The sequence below is a fragment of the Macaca mulatta genome, chromosome 19, assembly GCF_049350105.2.
Source record: "Macaca mulatta isolate MMU2019108-1 chromosome 19, T2T-MMU8v2.0, whole genome shotgun sequence".
NCBI lineage: Eukaryota > Metazoa > Chordata > Mammalia > Primates > Cercopithecidae > Macaca > Macaca mulatta.
Genome location: NC_133424.1, coordinates 1,661,637 through 1,683,353, shown reverse-complemented (window position 1 = coordinate 1,683,353; position 21,717 = coordinate 1,661,637). Strand labels below are relative to the sequence as shown.

Below are 21,717 nucleotides of genomic sequence, written 5' to 3'. Positions count from 1 at the left end.
CTGGCCTCCTAGACGCGGTGGATTGTGGGTGCAATATGCAAAAGTGGTGGGCCGGATGTAGCCTCGCCCCCTGGCGCAGGCCAGGGCGGGGATGAAGCTTCCCCGGGCGGCCGCTGGTATCCCAGCGTTCCCTGCAGGCGCAGGGGGGCCGCTCTTGCCCGGCGTGGCGACTCGCTAGCGTCAGCAGGGCCGCAGCAGGACGAGGAGGCGGAAGATGGCGGCAGCGGCCGGGCGGCCGTAAGGAGCGCGGCGGCGGTAAGGGCGGCCGATGGCGGCCGGGAGGCGCCCTCGGACACCTGCGGGCCGTTAGGGCGCGACGCTGGGCGGCATGTCGGAGCACGCGGCGCCCGGAGCTCCGGGGCCCGGGCCCAACGGCGGCGGCGGCGGCCCGGCCCCTGCGCGCGGGCCTCGCACCCCCAACCTCAACCCCAACCCCCTCATCAACGTGCGCGACCGGCTGTTCCACGCGCTGTTCTTCAAGATGGCTGTCACCTATTCGCGGCTCTTCCCGCCCGCCTTCCGCCGTCTCTTCGAGTTCTTCGTGTTGCTCAAGGTGACCGCGGCGCCGACCCCCGACCCTTGACCCCAGCGCCCGGCCTGACCCCCATGTCTGCGACCTGCGACTGCGGCCCCTGGCCTCGCTGGGGACACCGAGCGCCACCCTGCACCCCGAGGCCTAGATCCGACCCTACCGGTTAGGGTCCTCCCTCGCGACCTCTGACCCTGGGATTGGCCAGGGACACCGTCTCGTGACCCCATCCCGCCCGGGGACGTACACCCGGGAAGGCCGGTTGCCACTGCACTAGAAGCCGCTGTTCTCTGGAAACCTCCATCTCAGCCCCCTCCAGGGACCATCCTGTCCCCGGCGACCGCCTTTCCCAGGTCCCTATCTACCCAGGCTTGGAGCCCGGTCCTGGCCTGCGACGGAGCACCTCCCGCCCTTTGACCCCTGACTCTGCCGCCTGTGACCCTCAGTCCCCAGGCCTCTTTCCACTCCCCGTGTGCTGGCCCAGAACCCAGTCTGACCCAGGGCTCCCTTGGACCAGCCCCAGTCCTGGAAGTCCACTCCCCACTCTTCCTCCTGGTGGGGCTCTCTCCCTCCTTGTAGGCTTCCACCTGCCCCCACCTCGTTCCCCTCTCCTGAGCCTCAGGAGAATGTGACTTAGCTGAGGTCACCTCCCTAGGGTTAGCGGCAAAGTCACCGGCAGCAGCGTTCCAGCCCATCCCCGGCCTCCTCCGCTTGGTCCCCATCCCCTTCCTGACCCAGGAGTTCAGGTCTGTCTCCCGTGCCTCCTGTATGAGGCACCGACCTCTGCGTCTTGGCCTCTGTCCCCCTCCTGCCCTTCTCAGATGGCACAGAGGTCTCAGCCATGCAGGACTGGCCTGAGTCCCTCTGAGAAGGAGTCTGTCTTGGGTGACAGGAGGGGCTCAGCAGCAGGTGCAGCCACTCAGAAAACAAGTTGGCCGGGGTCCTGGACCACCTGGGGAAATGGAGACATGGCCGTTTTTGTTTTGCATCAGAACACCGCAGTGCTGGGGCTTGGGGGGTGCTGAACTTGCGCCGTGAGCTTTTTGGAGCTAGTCTGCAGAGAGGGGGCTGACTCTGGCGGGCCAGGCCTGTTGGTCAGGAGCCGGCTGCTCTTTTGGGCTCAGCAGGTGGAGCTGGAGCTTGGCCGTCCTGCAGACCTGCGTGTGGGTCCCAGCCTACCGCCGCCTCAAGGGAGGCCCCTTAGCCTCCAGATCTGTGGCCTCCCCAGGCCAGAGCTCAGCCCGTCATCCTTCCCACCTTCTTCCTCCCTGCAGCCCCCCAGAGTGGCGTGGTTGCCTCTGGGCATCAGAGCAGGACTGTGAAGGGTTACTCGGGCAGGCGGCCTTTCCCTGCTCTGGGGTCCACAGACGGGACCTGAAACTGTGGACGGAGGCTGGTCTGTGGACGTGGGTTTTCCTTCCATGGAGTAGCCTGGGTCCAGGATGGAGCCGCTCTGTCCTTAGCTTTGTGGAGGATGTGTGCTGGGTGCCAGGCCAGGTGCCCCCGACAGAGCTCAGCCTCCCTGGGAGGTGCATCCCTGTTGCCTGGGCTTCCGTCCCACCACGTCCCAGTTTGGAAAGGGATCAAGCCTACCCAACTCTATCTCCAGGCAGGTGCCACTCACAGGTGGTCAGATGGGGCTGGGCCAGAGCTGGAGGTCCCCCCTCTCCTGTGGAGGGTGGAGATTCTGGGGAGGTTCTTAGCGCCCCCCATCCCTCCTCTCTCAGCAGGGGGCTCTGGGCTGCGAGATCTCTGGGTGGTGATTTTTTTTTTTTTTTTTGAGATGGAGTCTTGCTCTGTCGCCCAGGCTGGAATGCAGTGGCTCAATCTCGGCTCACTGCAACCTCCACCTCCTGGGTTCCAGCAATAATTCTGCCTCAGCCTCCCGAGTAGCTGGGACTACAGGCGCCCGCCACCACAACCAGCTACTTTTTTTGTATTTTTGGTAGACATGGGTTTTGCCATGTTGGCCAGGCTGGTCTCAAAACTGATTTCAGGCGACCCGCCCACCTTGGCCTCCAGAAATGCTGGGATTACAGGTGTGAGCCCCCGTGCCCGGCCTGGGTGGGGAAATCGGTTCGTTGTGAATTCTCCACCGGGTAATCTGGTGGTTCAGAATCTGACCTTGCCGCCTTCACTTTTACTTATCTGCAAAGTGCAGGCTAGGACTGGCTCTCAGAGGCTGCCTTGAATTCCAGAAGGCTCTTCTGCTTCCTGCCCACCCGGCTTCCGGGGCTCTCCCTGCAGAGAGCCAGGTCCTCCCTGGTGCGGTCCCTTCAAGGTTTCTTCATTCTGTGGCCCCTGTGCCCCTGAGCTCCCAGCCCTGAGCTGGCATGGAGCCCCCCGGCCCTCCCCCATGCCTGGGTGGCTTCACGAAATGCCAGGAGCTCCCAGCCCTGAGCCAGCACGAGGCCCCTCAGCCCCTCACCCTTGCCTGGGTGGTTTTAGGAAATGCCAGGCAGTACCAGGTGCTGGGGAGAGAAGAGGCGGCAGGGGCCTGTGTTCCAGAGGCCCTGGGGAGACCTCCCTCCAGCCTCAGCACCCACCTCTGCTGGCCTTCATGGCCCCGAAGCCAGCGTGGCAGAGACCGTCCATCCTAGGGTGCTGTCACTGGGTGCCCGCACCTGTGCAGTTGGGCTCCGGACCCAGGTGACCACTGAGTGGATGCCCACAGGGTGAAGGGGGTCTCGACTCAGCGCACTGGACATGGGCAAGGGCCCACCCCTAGCCACGGGGAGTAACGGGGCTCCTCTGGTGGGGTCGTTGTGAGGATGAAAGACAAGGTATATGAGACCCCAGGGGCCGTGCTCGGAATGGGGGACCTGTCACATTGAGGCCACTTTGTGAGGCTGCGGTAGAAGGAGAGGACCCCGTGGCCTGGAGGCCAGAAGCACCCCAGGTGGACAAAGGGGAGCCCCAGGTAGCGTTTCCTGGCCGGGGCTGAGGGCTCTGTGCCCCACCTGAGGAGGAGAGTGTGGCTCTGCAGGCTTGTCTGTCAGTCTGTGGGTCGCTCAAATACCCAGAGAGGGAGCAGGCTGCTCCTGGCCCTCCAGGTCTGTGGGGAGACAGGAAGGGAGAGGTCCACCGGGTGGCTGAGTGTTCGGGTGCCCTGGGAGCCGAGGCCAGAACATCCAGGAAGCTTCCTGGTGTGGTGAGCACAGCCCCGGGCTGGGGGAGGAGCTCCTGTGGGTGCAGTGGTGTGTGGGCTGACCCGGAGGAAGAAAGGGCCATAGGGGTGGGGTGACTCCTGTCGGGGGTGGGCAGGGCCTCCTGCCACAGCCAGTGGGACGGGGCAGGCTGTCTAGGCAGCTGGAGGGCGTGTGGGAAGGCGCTGGGGCTGGAGCAGGTGGGCAGCTGCTGGGGAGCTGGAGTCAGGGACAGGGCCATGGAGTGTGGGGTCTGTACCACCCAAGACGTGCCAGTGGCTGAGCCAGGCTGCAGGCGGAGGGTGGCCAGGGGCCCGTGGGAGCATTTGCAGTTGAGATCCCTGGGGAGGGCTGCTGTGGGTGTGGACGAGGCTGCCTGGGCGTGTGGTGCCAGGCCGGGCCAGGTGAGGTGTCTGCTGCAAGGTGGCTGATGACAGGTCTTGGGGAGGAGGACCCGGGACTCAAGATGAGCCTATGTCTGGCTGGGCGGTGCCTGCTCCTTGTTTTGTGGTGGGAGATTGTGGGGGAGCTGAGGCTTTGGTGGGAGCAGGCCTCGTCCAGTGGGGCAGATTCCTGGTCAGGCTGTCAGGGAAGAAGGACCGTGGTGGGCCCGGGCTGGGGGTTCCTGAGCCCGGTCAGCACGGAGCACCTGATGGGGCAGAAACAGTGACATCTGAGTCATAGCGTCTGGGGGACTTGGCGTCTTCCACTGGAGTGTGTGCACATTGTGTGAAGACACTGGCATCCTCTCATCATGTCTGCTGTCTTCATAGGACAGGTCACTCACACCCTTCCTCAGGGCGACCCCAGGCGCTGCTCTTCTCTGTGGGGCCTTAAGTGTGCAGCCTGGCACTGCCCCGGCCCCTCCCTCCTGGCCATGTGACCTCAGCAGGTCCAGGTCTGTCAGGAACTCTGCGTCAGTTCCTCATCTATAAACCAGGGATGGTAACAGCCGTGCGTCCCTTGGGAAGCGTTGGGCAGCCCCGACCTCGGCCCACTGTGTGTCAGCACTTTTTGGAACATCTTGGCACAGGGTCCATAGCTGTCCTGGGCACAGCTCCTGCTGGACGTCTGGGCCTGGAAGGCTGAGCATGGCCACCAGCGCATCCACTGCGGGCCTGGCCGGCCCCTCTCTCCTGAGGGTGCTGAGCCGAGGGACTGCTGGGTCAGCGTCTCTGACCGTGACCCACCACTGGGCCCAGCCTCTGTGGCTCCCGTCCCCAGATGCCATATGGGGGAAGTCCTAGGCTTTGAAGGCATCTCAGGCTCCAGGGCTGCCCACCGTTCATACTGCCCTCCCTGCCTCCCGCAGGACACAGGGGAACCCTCCCCAGCAGAGGGACCTGAATTCATGGTGGTCAGGGTTCTGCTGTCGCCTGTTTCTGCTTCAATCTCAGTGCTGTGCGAACTTCCATCCCCTGCACTCCTTTGGCTGTAAGGACTGGAAATGCAGTTCAGATCAGCCCAGGGGTTCTCCAGCTCCTGGACCTGGCGAGTGTGATGGGGCGAGCCCAGCTGCAGGTGCGGCCGGACCCAGGGCTTCATCTATGCTCAGACTCAGGGCCTCCCTCAGGTCACAGCACTGCGGCCGGGCCAGCAGTGGGTTGCTTTGCTGGGTCTGCAGAGGGCTCTGGAGAGGAGGCCCGGCTCCCTGTGGGAAGAGTTGAGGCTCCTGCTGGTCTTGCCCATGGCTGTGCGGCCACAGGTGGCTCACTGCGCCCCGGGCCTCGGTGCACCTGCCAGCAGGTCAGGGAGGGGTCCTGTGCTGCAGGCCTCTCTGGCTTGTGGTTTTGAGTCTGGTCAATTTTTCCCTGAGAGTCTGGGGTTCCATGCGGCCGTGGGCGCCCCCTTGGCCCAGCTGGGTCCTCAGTTTCCCAGATCGGGGCAGCAGGTGGACGTGACCCTCACCAGGTTCGGGGGGTGATGCCTAGACCTCAGGTTGGGAGGTACAGTGGGCAGCCAAGCTGCCAGATGATGAGGTGGGCAGGTGGAAGAGGGGCTGCCCTGAACTGCCCCTAGAGGGCCCCCTCTGAGTTGTGCCTGCAGCATGCTGGGGCGTGGGCTCCCCAGGCCCTGTGGACGTTGGGGTGGGGCCGTCCTTGGCACTGCTGGGTGCTGAGCAGCATCCCTTGCCTCATCCACTCCATGCCGGGAGCTCCCCTAGTTGTGACAACCACAGATGTCCCCAGCATCCCCTGGGCAGGAGCCCCCAGGTGAGAGCTGCTGCCACCCCAGTTCATAGACTGTGCCTTGGGGGGCACGACAGCCTGGCCCTGCCGTGGAGGGCCACTGTCTCCCCAGCAGCTGCGGCTGGCCCCGCCAGGCCTGGGAGGGGTGCACAGGGCGCCCCGTCAGGTGAGAGAAGCTATTTTCAGCTGGTGAGATCAGGGAGCGCTGGGGACACAGTGGAAGGTGAGGCAGGGAGCAGCAGGATGGGCTGTGGAGGCCTGTGCCGGTCTTTCGTAGGCAGTGGGCCCAGCTGGTGGCCCCTGGGTGGCGGCAGCACTCAGGCTGCTCCTTTCAGGGCGGGAGCTGTTGGCTGGCAGAGAGGCCTGGTGTGCTCCACTTGGTGGGTCTGAGTCCAGCCTCGTCTCTTCCCTGGTTCGGGGGGGTCCTGTGCGCATCTGAGAGGGCCCCAGCCTGCTGGCTTCATCCGGCTCACCCCTGAGGAGGTGCGGGGCAGTCACAGGCCTTGCCTAAGCCCTGGGGGCCTGTCAGAGCCAGGCCACAGGTGGTAGAGCCCTTCCAGGGTTGGAGTGGGGTGTTCCCGGGATCCTCAGTCACTTGGGCTGCGTGAGGGGTTGGCCAGGTGCGGTCAGTGTGGGAGGGACCCGGGGTCCTCAGAGCCCAATTCGGCTTCTGGGGTTTCCTTCCTTTCCCCTGTCCTGGGCAGCCCAGCGCGCCCCACCACGTAGGACCTCAGGTGTCGGCTGCAGCGGGTCCTGGGGCGGCCCACTGACTGCCGGCCGTCCCCCAGGCCCTGTTTGTGCTCTTCGTCCTGGCCTACATCCATATCGTCTTCTCCCGCTCGCCCATCAACTGCCTGGAGCATGTGCGTGACAAGTGGCCTCGCGAGGGCATCCTGCGTGTGGAGGTGCGGCACAACTCGAGCCGCGCGCCCGTCTTCCTGCAGTTCTGTGACGGCGGAGGTTCCGGGAGCTTCCCGGGCCTGGCCGTGGAGCCAGGCAGTAGCCTGGACGTGGAAGACGAGGAGGAGGAGGAGCTGACCATGGAGATGTTTGGGAACAGCTCCATCAAGGTGAGCCAGGGCTGGGCTCAGCCGCGGCAGAGGCCGGTGCCCCATAAATGCTCGTGGCTGAAGGGGCAGTTCCTGACACAGACAGGATGTTGGGGTTCTTGACTTTCAGGGACCTGGCATGCAGACAGGCCTGCCTCTGCCTGCCATGGCTTTTGGTGGCCTGGGGGCTCTGAAGCCAAACCCTCCACCTGTCTCCCTGCTGGAGGCCTGGGCTGGGCAGACTCCAGCCTTCGAGAGTCCAGCTGTCCCGGGAGGGGATTGGCTGGGCCTGGGGGTGCGGTGGGCAGGAATAGCTGAGGGGCCTGGGGGCTGGGAGGTGAGAGCTCTGGGCCCATCCTCACCGTGCTGAGGTCCCCGCTGCCTGCAGAGGTGCTGGGTGCCTGCTCAGCTTGTGGTGGCCTCGGGCACTGGGGGGACCAGGTGGCTGTGTTGGGCCCCACGGCCTGGTGGGAGATCTTTTTGCTTCAGCAGTCAGGATTTGGGGTCCCACCTGTTCCCACAAAGCCAACCCCAAGAGTTTGAGCGTTTGGCCAGAGCATGATAGACCCCTCCATGGGGCCCACTGTCTGTGGCTGGCCCTTCCCCAGCTTCAGGACTCAGACCCACGCTTGGAGATGGCCTCCAGCAGGGCAGGCTTGGTGTTGAGGTGGGATCCCGGCTGAGGCAGGAGGCACGTGCAGTCCACCCTGGCCTGGTCGGTGATGGGGCAGAGGCTGAGGCACGCAGCGTCTTCCTGTCAGCAGGACTGCATCCTCAGGCCGGGTCCTCACAGCCTGGGCTGGCGCTGCTGACGCCCTGGTCCCTGGTCGCCCACAGTTTGAGCTGGACATCGAGCCCAAGGTGTTCAAGCCGCCGAGTAGCACAGAGGCCCTGAATGACAGCCAGGAGTTCCCCTTCCCCGAGACGCCCACCAAAGGTAGGCCACCCACCAAAGGTGTGCTGCCTCACAGGGCTGCCCCAGCCATTGGGTGCCGGGGCGCAGGTGGGGTCCCTCCGAACATCCCCAGCCTGCTGGCCACATGCCCTGGACCATTCAGGGCAGCTCCGTGCCTCGACTTCCCCATCTGCCATCTGTCAGCATACGAGGCTGTGGGGACACCCCAGGGCCTGGGGTAACTGGCTCAGCTCATCCTCTCTGGGACCCTCTTGTGAACGGCAACTTGGAGAGGATGGGCCCCTTTGGCTGTGAGCTCGGAGTTCTGGCTGGCTGTGCTCAGGGAAGCCCCTGCCCCTGCCCATCTGGCAGCAGCAGGCGGTCTATCCAGAGGGCCGCGGCCTCTGAAGTGTTGGGGGTGTGCTGACAGGCCGCCAGGGCAGAGGGGCAGCCCTGCACCCAGCCAGCCCCAGCCAGGGACAGGGGGCCACGGGAGGAGCCTGGCCAGCCTCTGCAGACACAGGGCGGGACACCAGTGTGGGTGGGCACCATCCTGAGTGTCCATGTCGGGTCCTCCCAGCACCCACCAGGGGCCCAGGACTCAGCAGGTCTCACCCTCTGCCCCTCAACAGCTGCCTCGCCTGGAGGCAGTGGTGGGGGATGGGGTGGGGGGCATTGACCTGCCCCTGGTTCTGCCTCGCAGTGTGGCCACAGGATGAATACATCGTGGAGTACTCGCTGGAGTATGGCTTCCTGCGCCTGTCGCCGGCCACCCGCCAGCGTCTGAGTATCCCTGTCATGGTGGTCACCCTGGGTGAGTCTGAGCTGCTGGGCTGGGGGAGCTCCATAGCGGGGCCTCTCCTCCTCCCTGGGGTCTCCTCCTGCAGGTGCGGGGCTGGGGGCTGTGCAGGAAGCACCGGGGTCTGCGCCACCCCAGGCGCGCTTCCCACGGCTGCGGTTCCTGAGTGGTTTCCTAAGAACGGGCAGGGCCGGGAGGCAGGTGGGGCCTCAGCGATGGAACCAGCTGGGGCAGGGCTCCCGGCTCCCTGATCCACCCGCCCGCAGACCCCACGCGGGACCAGTGCTTTGGGGACCGCTTCAGCCGCCTGCTGCTGGATGAGTTTCTGGGCTACGACGACATCCTCATGTCCAGCGTGAAGGGCCTGGCGGAGAACGAGGAGAACAAGGGTGAGGCACGCCCTGGGCCGGAGGTTGCGAGGGCGCAGGTTGCGGCGGGCGCTCACGGCCCTCTCCGCTGCAGGCTTCCTGCGGAACGTGGTGTCCGGCGAGCACTACCGCTTCGTGAGCATGTGGATGGCGCGCACGTCGTACCTGGCCGCCTTCGTCATCATGGTCATCTTCGTGAGTGCCTCGGGGCGGGCGTGGGCGCTGGCGGGGCGGGAGCCAAGCAGCCCCTCACAGCCCCTCCCGCGCGCCCCCTGCAGACGCTGAGCGTGTCCATGCTGCTGCGGTACTCGCACCACCAGATCTTCGTCTTCATCGGTGAGTGGCCCGCCGGCGCGGGGCGGGGCGGGCGTCCTCCAGGCCCTCACCGGGCGCCTGCCGCCCTGTGCCCGCAGTGGACCTGCTGCAGATGCTGGAGATGAACATGGCCATCGCCTTCCCCGCAGCGCCCCTGCTGACCGTCATCCTGGCCCTCGTCGGTGAGGACCCCACCCGGCCTCCCCCGCCCTGCGCCGCACCCCACCCCGCCCGCTCCAATCGGCGCCGCCTCTCCCCGCAGGGATGGAGGCCATCATGTCCGAGTTCTTCAACGACACCACCACCGCCTTCTACATCATCCTCATCGTGTGGCTCGCGGACCAGTACGACGCCATCTGCTGCCACACCAGCACCAGCAAGCGGCACTGGCTGCGGTGAGCGCGGCGCGGGGGCAGGATGGAGAGGGTGCTGGTGGGCAGGGGTCGGGGGCTGATAGAGGGGAGGGGTGTTGGAGCAGGGGGCGGGGGGGGGAACCCCAGGGGCGTGGCCTGGCGGGGTGGGACCTGCGGTGGGGCGGGGCAGCCCCGACGCCCTCACACCCCGCCCCGCAGGTTCTTCTATCTCTACCACTTCGCCTTCTATGCCTACCACTACCGCTTCAATGGGCAGTACAGCAGCCTGGCCCTGGTCACCTCCTGGCTCTTCATCCAGGTGAGGCCCAGGCGGCAAGCAGGGGGCGGGCCAGCCGTGCCTTTCCAAGCGGGAGAGGCCGCAGCCCGGGAAGAAGCCCTGCAGGGTGGGCCCAGGCGGGCAGAGGCAGCGGATGGTCCTGGGAAGAAGCCCTGCGGGGTGGGCTGCCCTCTGGGAGCAGTGGCTGGGCGGAGCAGGGGCGGCCCGTCCTGACTCCCGCCCGCCCTCCCGCCCTCCCGCCCTCCCGCCCTCCCGCCCTCCTGCCCTCCTGCAGCATTCCATGATTTACTTCTTCCACCACTACGAGCTGCCCGCCATCCTGCAGCAGGTCCGCATCCAGGAGATGCTGCTGCAGGCACCACCACTGGGCCCTGGGACCCCCACGGTGCTGCCCGATGACATGAACAACAACTCGGGCACCCCGGCTACCGCCCCGGACTCTGCCAGCCAGCCCCCCGCCCTGGGCCCCGTCTCGCCCGGTGCCGGAGGGAGTCCCGGGCCTGTGGCCACGGCGCCCAGCTCCCTGGTGGCCGCAGCAGCCTCAGTGGCAGCAGCTGCTGGTGGTGACCTGGGCTGGATGGCAGAGACCGCTGCCATCATCACAGACGCCTCCTTCCTGTCTGGCCTGAGCGCCTCCCTCCTGGAACGGCGTCCAGCCAGCCCACTGGTCCCTGCTGGGGGCCTCCCTAACGCCCCTCAGGACAGTGTCCCCACGAGTGACTCCGCAGCTTCCGACACAACTCCCCTGGCAGCTGCAGTGGGCGGGCCTAGCCCGGCCTCCATGGCCCCAACAGAGGTGCCCTTGGAGGCTGGGTCCTGAGCCGCACAGCTGAGCCGCCTCTGACCCCTGCTGGCTGGGCCTGACCTTCTGGAGCCTGTGGGGGCTGGGGAGTCGCCACCTCCTTCCTCTGGGACTGCCCAGCCTGTGTCGGGGGCTTTCAGGGTGTCATGGGGTTTGCCCGGAAGGCGGGCTTCCCTCCCCGTGGTGTGAGGTTGTGCCCGAGGCTTGTACCCGATAGTGAGCTGTTTGAGCTGGCCAGCAAAGAGAGGGGGTGGGGTTCCGTGGAAGGTTCTGGAGGGGGCTTGGTGAAAGGTCTGTAATGAACCGTCTTGAGGATGGAGTGGGGTCCCATGGTGCAGGTCTCTGAGCAAGGCGGAGGTGTGGAGAGGCCGGGATGGAGCGGGGCCTTGGACCCTAGCGCTGTCCCTTCCGGCCTCAGCCCGGCTCTGCCTGGTGCTCCCTGCAGTGCCTTCTCCATGGCCCGGCCCTCCCCGCGTGTGCACCAGGCCTGGGGTTCCCAGGAGAGTAGAGCTTGTGCCTCGGGCGTAGGGATGTGGGGTGCAGGTGCCAACATCAGCAGCAGCCAGGGCTGTGGGCCAGCCCCACTCGGGGTGGAGTGGGCCGGGGGCCAAACCAGTCACTCGGAGAGGAATGCGGAGGAGCGCTCATTCCATTCTATTTAATTGCAGTGTACAAAATTGTGTTTGTATATAGAATAAACTGTCTGTTGACAGCGGCCCACTGCGCTATGTGTGTGTCTTGAGCCCAAAGGGCCTGGCTGCCACCTTACTCGCGGCTCCGCCGTCGGCCAGAGTGTGGTGGGTCCTCCCCGGGGGCCGCTGAGGCCTGAAGCAGGCGCAGAGGCCGGTGGCGTGCGCTGTCCCCGAGCTGTGCCAGGAGCTCGCCGCGCCGCACCAGGGCCTGGCGGAGCCGCTCGCGCGCTATCTCGATGCACCGCTCCAGCTCCTGCAGCTCCCCGGGCTGCGGGTCTCCCGTGGGCCTTGCAGCGGGCGGGCGGCCGTTGGAGCACAGCCAGACGGGGCTCTCTCGCGGGGCATCCTCCGCCTCTGCGTCCGCTTGGGGCGCCACAACCACGGCGGGCTCCAGCAGGAAGCGCACGCGGCGCTCCTTGTCCACGACCCGGCGCTCCCGTTTCCAGCCCTCTGGAGCCACTGGCAGGCCCTGCTGCTGCTGCTGCTGCTCCACCTCGGGGCCGCTGGGGACGGAACCGACCTGGTCAGTGTCTGCCGGGGCAGCCGTCTCGCGCCCTCGGCCTCTGCAGGGGCCACTGAGGGCAGAGGATGGCCGATAGGCACAACCAGGGAGCTGCGGTGTGCACAGAGCCGTCCGGGGGTGGGCGGGGGACCTGCGCGAACCTCCTGCACCCCGCGGCCGGCTTTGGGGCGAGCTGGTGGGGTGAGTCTGGGTCGTCCTGGGATGTGGTCCGCCCCGATCACCACTTATACCACTTACCTGGGCTCCGCCTCTGCCATTCCCTCCTTCGACCCCTCTGGCGGCTCCGTGTTGAGGGCGCGGTGGATTTTCTAAAACCCCAGACAGACACGGTTGGCAAGGAGGCGGGAGTGGTGGGGCCGCCCGCCGCCCGCCCGGTCCCCACCTGGCTGGTGTGCAGCCAGTACTGCAGCCTGCTCCCCCTGCGGATGCGCGGCAGTGCCAGGCGGAAGAAGGCGTGCTCGCCCAGCGAGCTGAGCAGAGCGCTGCCCAGGCCCAGGCACAGCAACACGAAGAGGCCCGAGAAGTGATAGATGCTCATCTGCAGGGTCTGGGGGCAGCACAGCAGGAGCCCCTCACGGTCACGTAATGGCAGGCCCCTGGGGAGCCTTGAACTGGGGGAGAACAGTTTGGGCCAGAGAGAGGGGTCTGGGGCAGTGGAGCCAGGCTGGGAGGCAGGGACTCCATGGCTGGGGGAGTGAGGTTTCATGGAGGAGCGGGCACTGGAACTGGGGTTTTGTAGGGCGCATAGAAGTGCGCAGAAGGGGACAAACGCATATCTGGGGAATGAGCACGGGGTTGGTCACCTCAGACAAGGCCCAGGGCCCCCCACCCCCACCCTCTGTCCTGGGCCCTGCCCCACCTCTGTAACCGCGAAGACCCGCTTGCCGCAAGGCACCATCTTGTACCACTTGTCGTGGAGGAGGTCAATGAAGCCAGAGGACTTGTAGCGGCTGATGAACTCGGACAGGTTGGAGGTGAGTGGTGAGTTCTGGGGCAGTCCGATCCCATAGCCTGGGGGCGCGGGGCCGGGCGGTGGGGCCAGGTGGGACTGCCCCAGGGGAACTCTGCCCGCACACGTGAGACTTCACCTCTTCCCACCTCAAACCCTCCGTGGCTCCCCACTGCCCCCAGGAGGTCCCCAGAGACCCCGGCGCCCCGCCCCGCCCAGGTGCCCCTCACCCTCGATGGCGAAGGGCTTGCCCACGGTCAGCAGTTTGCAGTCGGCGTCGATGGAGACCTCGTAGTCCAGGAGCGACTTGTCCATAATGAAGGCGTTGAGCTTGGGGGGGTCGCTCCTGCGGGGGCCGGGAGCGGGGTCAGCCGTCGCCCCGCCCATGCCCCGCCCCCGTCCCGCCCATGCCCCGCCCCGCCCCACCCATGCCCCGCCCCCTCCCCACCCTGCGCCCGAGCTCACGTGAGCATGGCCACGCCGTGGGGCGTGGTGGGCGCACTGTGGCGCCGCATGTGCGCGTGCATCTCGGGGAAGCTCTTCTTGATGTACGCCTCCGCGCTGCTCTCCCACACGGTGCCGACGCGGAAGCCCTGAGCTGGGTGGTGCAGCTGCGCGGGGGACCCCGTCAGCGCTTCTGCCTGCCCCTCGGGACTCCTGACCATTGAGGGACGCGCCCTTCTCCGGGGTGGGGCCGTCCTGGGCACTGCAGGGCGCTGAGGCTGCATTCCTGGCCTCCAGCCACTCCATGCCCAGAGCACACCCCAGGCGTGACAACCACAGCTGTCTCCAGACAGACACTGTCCAGGGTCCCCTGGGGCCGGGGGGCACGATCAACCCGAGTGGAGACCCTCTGTTCTAAACGCCGGCAGGTCCATCGCCACCCGGACCTCGCCCTGGGTTCGAGGCCTATCCTACCACCTCCTCTGCCTCTCCCCTCGGGGTCCTACGGGAGCCCCACTCTAACATATCCGTGACCTCACTCCTGATCTGCCCCCACTCTGGCTCTTCACACCCTCGGCGGAGGCAGCTCTGTCCTCACTGCCTGTGACACCCTGTTTCTCCGAAAACCCTGGGGACTCCACCCTCAGCACACTGCTCACCCCTCCACGGCTCCCACCCAGACTGGGGTCCAGTATTGAACCCAGCCTCCTTCCCCATCATCCTCCTGGACCAGCCCAGGCCCCTCCGCGGGTCCTCCCCGCACCATCCTTGGTCTGTTCTCCCTACAGCTGCCAGGGTAACCTGGTGCAGACCTCTCATGAGAAGGTGGGTCTGGCTGCTGAGGTCACACCCGCCAAGGCCTCCCCACGGGACTCCAGCACCACCAAAAACCCAAACTTGGATCCCATCGTGCCTTTAGGTCAGCAGCATCTGATGGATCTTTCCGGATGATGAAAACGCTGTGTCTATGCTTGGCTGTGCAGCGTTTACATTGGAAGAGCTGCCGGGAACGGTCAGCTCACCCGACAGCATGGCATCTACGCTTTACTACCGTTTTACAGGGAATACCAGGGGCTGGGGAGCAGGCCAGGCACCCCCAGGGGACACCACTGGGCAGATCCAAAGGTTAAGAGACACTACAGGGCAGAAAACCCAATTTTGCCAATAAATTACAAAGGGAGGCTGGGCACGGTGGTTCACACCTAATCCCAGCACTGTGGGAGGCTGAGGCAGGAGAATCGCTTGAACCTGGGAGGTGGAGCTTGTGGTGAGCTGAGATCGCACCACTGCACTCCAGCTCTGGGCAAGACTGAGACTCCGTCTCAAAAAAAAGATAAATAAGACAATAGGACCAGGTGTGGTGGCTCACTCGTGTAATCCCAACACTTGGGAGGCTGAAGCAGGAGGATCACAAGGTTAGGAGCTTGAGACCAGCCTGGCCAACATGGTGAAACCATGTTTCTACTAAAAATACAAAAGCCAGGCATGGTGGCGGGCACCTGTAATCCCGGCTACTTGGGAGGTTGAGGCAGGAGAATCGCTTGAGCCCAGAAGGCAGAGGTTGCAGTGAGCTGAGGTCGTGCCACTGCACTCCAGCCTGGGCGACAGAGCAAGATCTGTCTCAAAAAAAGAAAAGAAAAGAAAAGTAGGCTCAGTGTAGCGGGTCACGCCTATAATCCCAGCACTTTGGGAGGTCAAAGTGGGAGAATTGCTTGAGCCCTGGCATTTGAGACCAGCCTGAGCAACATAGCCAGACCCCCATCTCTGTGGTTTTTGTTTTTGTTTTGAGACGGAGTCTTGCTCTGTTGCCCAGGCTGGAGTGCAGTGGCATGATCTCAGCTCACTGCAAGCTCCGCCTCCCGGGTTCACACCATTCTCCTGCCTCAGCCTCCCCAGTAGCTGGGACTACAGGTGCCCGCTACCACGCCCGGCTGTTTTTTTGTATTTTTAGTAGAACAGGGTTTCACCGTGTTAGCCAGGATGGTCTCGATCTCCTGACCTCGTGATCTGCCCGCCTCAGCTTCCCAAAGTGCTGGGATTACAGGCATGAGCCACCGCGTCCGGCTGTTTTTTATTTTTTGAGACGGAGTCTTGCTCAGTCACCCAGGCTGGAGTGCAGTGGCGCCATCTTGACTCACCACAACCTCTGCCTCCTGGGTTCAAGTGATTCTCCTGCCTCAGCCTCCCGAGTAGCTGGGATTACAGATGTCCGCCCCCATGCTCAGTCAATTCTTTGCATTTTTTAGTAAAGATGGGATTTCACCATGTTGGCCAGGCTGGTCTGGAACTCCTGACCTCAGGTGAACTGCCCGCCTTGGTCTCACAAAGTGCTGAGAGTACAGGCATGAGCCACCGTGCCCGGCCATTTTTCTTTAAATACATTAATTGAATAAATGTCTCTTGGGACAGAGTTGGCCTAATGGACATCCTCCATGCCCAGCTGACCACCCCTGTCCCATGCAGCCCAACCCGGGGCCCCCGCTAGCCCCCCGAGGCCACCCCCAGCCCCCTGAGGCCGCCCACCTTGGGGTCGTGGATCCCCGACAGCTCCTCGAAGGTCTTGTCCCCAACCATGACGGCAGCCAGGTTGGCCGTGTAGCTGGACAGCACCAGCAGGCAGAAGATGGCCCAGAGATTCATGAGCAGGCGGCCCGTGGGACACTTGGGCGTCTTGCTGGACACGGTGCGTCCGAAGAGGATGGCGTAGCAGAGGTTGAGGGCTGAGGAGTAGGAGAAGACGGTGCTGCGGTTGCGGCCACGCGGCGTGAGGCCGTAGGGGCTGCGCCACTCGTACAGAGTGAGGAAGAGTGCGGTGAGGTGCAGGGCCGCAAAGACGCCCAGCCACATGGACCAGTGCAGGGGCCACATAAAGGCACCGATGGGTGAGGCCGTGTCCCGTGCCCGCACCATGATGCCCAGGCTGGTGGAGAAGAAGGGACTGGTGAAGTCCACCACCTGTGAGCGGGCGGAGTTGATGCTGAAGCTGGTGACCGCCATGTGGGCCCGGCCGGCCAGCAGGTCCCCGACCAGGCCGGTCCAGCGGCCGTCCCGCAGGGCGCCGTACTTGCCGTCACCCACGATGTACAGCTCGAAGTCGAAGGGCGTGTCCTCCGCCAGCCGCTCCAGCAGGTGAATGCAGTAGCCGTAGCAGCACTTGCGTAGGGCGCGGGGCACTGAGCCATTGGCCAGCGCGGCGAACAGTGCATCCAGGGTGGCCGAGTCGTTGGTGCTGGGGTCCAGGCACAGCTGCCCTGCGGGGCACTGCCCGTCTTCGTCCGGATCACGGGCAAACACAAATGGGTGTTCCACCAGCGTTACCACACGCAGCCTGGGCCGGGCCTGGGCACCCAGCGGGGGTGGGGGCCTTGCAGCGGCACCCCCGGGTTCCAAGTCCAGCTGGCCGTCCCGCCAGCTGCCCACCGTGGCCCAGGCCGGGGCACCCCGTGGGTCCCGGCGCAGGCTCCACACCTTAAAGTGACGAGACATGTATACTTGGGAGCTGCCTGTCACCCACACGGGGCCCGTGCGGCCCTGGAAGGACGTGTTGGCCAGGAACCTAGGGACAGGGCAGGGGAGATGTCAGGTGTCAAAGTTCAGACCCCTCCATTCCCTCACCCCTGCCCAGCACATGCCCAATTCCCACTGGGCACCCCGTCCATATCATGAGGACAAATGTGGACACTCCTGGTGCACCCAAGCCTAACCCCTTGATGCCAGGGCATTCATGCCCGGATGCCGTGGCTGTACCCCCACCCTACATACGCCATGCCTGATGTCAGTGACGGACACATAAGCGCCCAGCTGGGGTCACCTGTTTCCAGGAGTTGTTCATTCTCAGGAACTGCCCCAGGGCTCGGCCAGAGACCCGTTCCCTCCCTCCTAGGTCAGCTCATTGTCTCCCTGAGATAGTTCCCCAGGTGGGCACTGCCTCTGTGGACCTAAGACATCTATCAGCAAAGCATCCTGACTGTGTGTGTTTGAGACAGGGTCTCTGTCGCCCAGGCTGGACTGCAGTGGTGCGGTCTCAGCTCACTGCAGCCTGGACTTCCCAGGCTCAAGTGATTCTCTCACCTCAGCCTCCTGAGTAGCTGGAACTACAGGTGTGTGCCACCACGCCTGGCTAATTTTTTTTTTGGTAGAGATGGGGTTTCACCATGTTGGCCAGGCTGGTCTCGAACTCCTGACCTCAAGTGATCCGCCCGCCTTGGCCTCCCGAAGTGCTGGGATTACAGGCGTGAGCCATCGCGCCCGGCCTCACGTTGCCTTTTGTGATCCATGGGCAGCGCAGACTCTGTGGCCCGGACACCCTCCTAAGGGAAGCGGGGTCCACACTCACCATGCCAAGAAGCGCCCGGGAGACTCAGGGCCGGCCGGCTGCAGGTCCCCGCAGTTGACTGCGGTGGGGAGGAGGGCACGCTCTGGCTGCACCTTGGCTGCACTGCCCAGCGCCCGGGCCACCAGCTGCACGGTGTCATGGATGGCAGCCTCCAGCGGGGGTCGTGCCACCTCGCCCAGCGCCAGCAGCCCTGGCGGCAGCCCTGCGGTGGGCAGGGCCTTGGGTGGCAATGGCGTCCCCAACAGCCAGTGGGGGCCGGGAGGTACGGCCTCCAGCACCCGACGGGCACGGGCAACGTCGCAGCCGAGGAGGACCGCCGCGGGTACTGGTGCTTCACCCCCCACTGGTGCCCCCATCGGGGCCAGGAGTGCCCGCAGTCCTGCATCTCCCGTGTCCCGCCGGCTTAGGTCCAGGACCAGCTGTGGGGCCCGGCCAGCCCGGCTTGTCCAGAGGGCCACCAGGTCGCTGGGGTCCCGGGTGCGGCACAGGGCCAGGCCGACGTCTTCCCAGGCGTGCGCCTGCAGCACCGCCACCAGCACATCCAGCAGTGTCTCCAGGGGGCTGGCCCAGTGCAGCTGCAGGTGGAATGGGTTCTGGGAGAGGGGCGGCCACAGTTAGGGTTGACGACCTCCACCCCCACAAAGCGCTCCCCAATCCAGCAGTGGGTGATCCGTAAGTAGATGCCAGCTGCATGGCTATACCTCCCTTCCGCCTCCCCCCAGCCCCAGCCCTGCTCTAAACACTTCCATGGCTCCCCATCACCATCCCCACAAAGCTCAGCCTCCCAGCCTCTCTTGGCTCCAGCTACCCTTGTCATGGGCCCACTTGGTGTGTGTGTGTGTGTGTGTGTGTGTGTGTGTTGCATGTGCCGTTCCCCAGATGGAATACCTTTCTCCCTGTATGCCCACCAACTCCTATACATCCTTCAAAACCCAAACACATTGCTCCTCCTCTATTCGGACTTCTCCATCCTCCAGGCAGAGCCTAGGCTCCAGCTTGGAACTCCTCCAGCCTCAGGTCCCTTCCTGATTCCTTTATAGTCCTGACCTCACGTGGCACCTACCTGCCTGGGAACCCCTCTAGGGCCAAGAGCCGTGGCCCATAAAGGTGAGCCCAGTGATGGCCTTGTGTTTAGGGCCAAACCAGGTAGCTTCCCCTAGCAGCCTTTTCACACATTACTGCCCCATGCCAGGCACATGGAGGGCTGAGGGGCCCCTTTGTGCCCAGTGCCATCCAGGAAGTTCTCCTGGATTTTTTTTTTTTTTTTTTTTTTTGAGATGGAGTCTTGCTCTGTCACCCAGGCTGGAGTGCAATGGCGTGATCTTGGCTCACTGCAAGCTCCATCTCCCGGGTTCACACCATTCTTTTGCCTCAGCCTCCCGAGTAGCTGGGACTACAGGCGCCCGCCACCTCGCCCGGCTCTTTTTTTTTTTTTTTTTTTGTATTTTTAGTAAAGACGGGGTTTCACCGTGTTCACCAGGATGGTCTTGATCGCCTGACCTCATGATCCGCCTGCCTTGGCCTCCCAAAGTGCTGGGATTACAGGCGTGAGCCACTGTACCCAGCCTGTATATATATTATATATAAAATATATATATATATATATATATATATATTTTTTTTTTTTTGTAGACAGTGCTGGGTTGTTGCCCAGGCTGGAGTGCAGTAGTGCGATCACCGCTCATTGCAACCTCTGCCTCCCAGGCTCAAGTGATCCTCCCACCTGAATCTCCTGAGTAGCTGGGAGTACAGGCGCCCACCACTACGCCCAGCTGATTTTTGTAATTGTAGAGATGGGGTCTCGCCAAATTGCCCAGGCTGATCTCAAACTCCTGAGCTCAAGTTTTCCTCCCACCTCGGCCTCCCAAAGTGCTGGGATTCCAGGCGCCAGCCACCACGTCCGGCCCTGGATTTAACTTAGTGCATTTAAGGTGGGAGAGCTTTGCCAGTCCCCTCGGGTGGGCAGGGCGCTTCCCAGGGTGGAAGCAGGGTGCCCAGCGCCGGAGGATGGGCTTGGGATGCGGCTCAGTCCCCAGGGGGCCAAGCCAGTCCCTAAGACGCTGGGTCGGTCCCACGCCCCGGCCTGCAGCGGTGCAGCTCCTGGCGGCGGCAGCAGAGGGCGCCCCAGGCCTGGGTTTGAGACCCGCGTCTCCCAGCAGCCCTAGGGTGGTGGGGGACAGGGGTCCCCTGGACACCTGCAGAGCTGGGTTAAGAGACTCCCCCTCTAGCGTCAGGGTCTCCCTCCCTGAGGAGAGGGAGGGGCTGCAGGGGCTCCTGCGCGGGTTGGGAAGGAGGGGCAGCTGGGCATAGAGCTCAGCCAGGCCACATGTCCGGAGTTGGGACTTCCTTGCTAGGCGATGGAAGGGGGTTTATTATCTGGGGTGCAGTGAGCCCTGCCGGGGGGAACAACAGGGTCCCCAGAACCCAGTCAACAGCCCTTCTCTTCTAATTCCGTTTGCTCCCGGGATCTGGGCCTGGGATGGGATCAGAAGAGAGGAACTTGAAGGCTGCCTGGGGTGGGGGGTGGGGTGGGGAGTGGGGTGGGAGGTGGGGTGGGGAGTGGGGTGGGAAGTGGGGTGGGGGGTGGGAATGGAGTTGGGGTTGGAATGGCAGGGGTTGCTCTGGGATCTTGGAGGCCTCTGGGAGGGGAAGGGGAGAATTATGGAAGGAGGGAGATCCAGACCTGCAGACCCCGAAACTGCACCCCTAGAGTGAGGAGGGAGACCGCCTGTCCTCCAGCCAGCCCCCCAGAGCCGGGTGGGGACCAGGAGGTCCCAGGGACCAGGGAAGGGTCTGTGGGCAAGGAGGGAAGGGGCCTGGGCAAGGAAGGGGCAGAGGCCACAGTGACGGGGTCTCCACTAGGGCGCTGGGAAGGGGTCTGCAGGGGCGTTCCAGGGGCGTCCCTGGGGCTCTCAACGCCGCGTCTAGGTCCCTGCCCCTGGGTCTCTGCCTCTGGGTTCCGGTTTCTGGGTTCCGAGGACACCCGGGTTTTCCCCATCTCTGAGCCCTGGGGCCCGTCTAGCGTCCCGGGATCCCCCTTCCCTGTCTACGTAGTCCCGGCACCCCCATCCTGACTCCGGGTGTGCCCAGGGCTTCCTCCCGCCCCCCCGGGTCCCCCACGTCCTGACTCCGCGCGTCCCGCGTACCGGGGCTCCGAGGGGCGCGCGCGCTTCCCGCCGCAGCAGGCTGAGCACGGGGGTCTCGGTGGCGGCCGCCAGGAAGTGCAGCTGCAGCAGCTCGGGCCGAGCCTCGGGAAAGGCGAGCAGGGCCGCCACGCCGGGAGGCGCCAGAGCCTGGCACAGGCCGTGAGCCAGAGAGGCGGGGTCGCGGGCGGGGGGCGCAGCGACCACCAGCTCCAAGCTCAGGTTGTGCGGCAGCCGCGGCGCCAGGGCTGCTCGGGCCAGGGCGGCGCGGGCGCGGGCGCGGGCGAGAGGCGCGCGGGGCAGGAGGGCGCCCAGGCGCACGGAGCCCCCCAGGCGCGCCAGGACGCCGCACGGCTGCGGGTGGCCCCCCGCGGACCCCGGCCCCAGCGCCAGCGCCAGGCCCAGACACAGCGCCCGCACAAACTCCATCGCAAAGTTGTCGGCGCCGCTCGCCGCGGGGCTCAGCCGCCCGGACCACGGCACGGGAGGAGGGACCCGGCCAGGTTCCGACGCTCCTTCCGCACCCCGCCCGGGCCGCCTCGGGGTTCCCAGCAACCGCGCGGGGGGAGTGGGACGCGCCTTGTCCGGAGTGGGCGGGGGGGGGGAATAGAGCCTCCCAATGGTTGCTTGCGGGCCTCGGCGGTGACACTTGGCGGGGGCTGGGGACGCCTAACCACTGCCCATCCCTGCTCTGATTCAGGCCTCAGATGGAATGGAGTTGCCAAGAAAGGACTCTGCGCTTTAAAATTGGCCCCGACTTGCCAGGCGCGGTGGTTCACACCTGTCATCCCAGCACTTTGGGAGGCCGAGCGGATCACGAGGTCAGGAGTTCGAGACCAGCCTGGCCAACATGGTGAAACCCCGTCTCTATTAAAAATACAAAAATT

At 64.8% G+C, this 21,717-nt stretch overlaps 2 protein-coding genes across 12 annotated transcripts; one reads left to right on the top strand and one right to left on the bottom strand.

Annotated features, from left to right (window-relative positions):
- Positions 1–182: 182 nt before the first annotated feature.
- Positions 183–11,460, top strand: TMEM259 (transmembrane protein 259). 9 transcript variants are annotated; one of them, XM_077978750.1, is made up of 12 exons: positions 183–1,275; positions 4,988–5,196; positions 6,653–6,934; positions 7,751–7,850; positions 8,512–8,622; positions 8,874–8,996; positions 9,070–9,170; positions 9,254–9,311; positions 9,389–9,472; positions 9,553–9,685; positions 9,863–9,962; positions 10,216–11,460. In XM_077978750.1, the coding sequence occupies exons 2-12, from the start codon at positions 5,176–5,178 to the stop codon at positions 10,759–10,761; spliced, it is 1,659 nt and encodes a 552-aa protein (XP_077834876.1). In that variant the 5' UTR covers positions 183–1,275; positions 4,988–5,175; the 3' UTR covers positions 10,762–11,460. The 9 variants fall into 9 exon arrangements, with proteins under 9 accessions (XP_077834876.1, XP_014977804.2, XP_014977802.2 ...); XM_077978752.1 differs by lacking the exon at positions 183–1,275 and adding an exon at positions 1,401–4,791 and having other exon boundaries at positions 4,846–5,196; positions 9,440–9,472; XM_077978751.1 differs by lacking the exon at positions 183–1,275 and adding an exon at positions 1,401–4,791 and having other exon boundaries at positions 4,846–5,196.
- GRIN3B (glutamate ionotropic receptor NMDA type subunit 3B) lies at positions 11,383–21,355 on the bottom strand. 3 transcript variants are annotated; one of them, XM_028839842.2, is made up of 9 exons: positions 20,834–21,353; positions 17,688–18,280; positions 15,875–16,907; positions 13,373–13,518; positions 13,138–13,253; positions 12,818–12,969; positions 12,341–12,505; positions 12,196–12,266; positions 11,383–11,938 (listed from the first exon to the last, which is right to left on the bottom strand). In XM_028839842.2, exons 1-9 carry the CDS (start codon positions 21,257–21,259, stop codon positions 11,509–11,511), a joined length of 3,132 nt encoding a protein of 1,043 aa, XP_028695675.2. In that variant the 5' UTR covers positions 21,260–21,353; the 3' UTR covers positions 11,383–11,508. The 3 variants fall into 3 exon arrangements, with proteins under 3 accessions (XP_028695675.2, XP_077834841.1, XP_077834842.1); XM_077978715.1 differs by having other exon boundaries at positions 12,341–12,569; positions 12,818–12,908; XM_077978716.1 differs by lacking the exon at positions 12,341–12,505 and having other exon boundaries at positions 20,834–21,355.
- Positions 21,356–21,717: the final 362 nt, after the last annotated feature.

What these genes read in the sequence shown, in the direction of transcription:
- TMEM259 (XM_077978747.1), top strand. Translation starts at nt 329, where the DNA reads ATGTCGGAGCACGCGGCGCCCGGAGCTCCGGGGCCCGGGCCCAACGGC. An exon ending in GGTGCCGGGGCGCAGGTGGG is followed by an intron (nt 7,922 to 8,459) that starts GTCCCTCCGAAC and finishes GCCTGGAGGCAG; the next exon opens with TGGTGGGGGATGGGGTGGGG. An exon ending in CCAGATCTTCGTCTTCATCG is followed by an intron (nt 9,312 to 9,388) that starts GTGAGTGGCCCG and finishes CTGTGCCCGCAG; the next exon opens with TGGACCTGCTGCAGATGCTG.
- GRIN3B (XM_077978715.1), bottom strand. Translation starts at nt 21,259, where the DNA reads ATGGAGTTTGTGCGGGCGCTGTGTCTGGGCCTGGCGCTGGCGCTGGGG. An exon ending in GCGCGCCCCTCGGAGCCCCG is followed by an intron (nt 18,281 to 20,833) that starts GTACGCGGGACG and finishes CCCCTCTCCCAG; the next exon opens with AACCCATTCCACCTGCAGCT. An exon ending in ATGGCAGAGGCGGAGCCCAG is followed by an intron (nt 11,939 to 12,195) that starts GTAAGTGGTATA and finishes TTCCGTCCCCAG; the next exon opens with CGGCCCCGAGGTGGAGCAGC.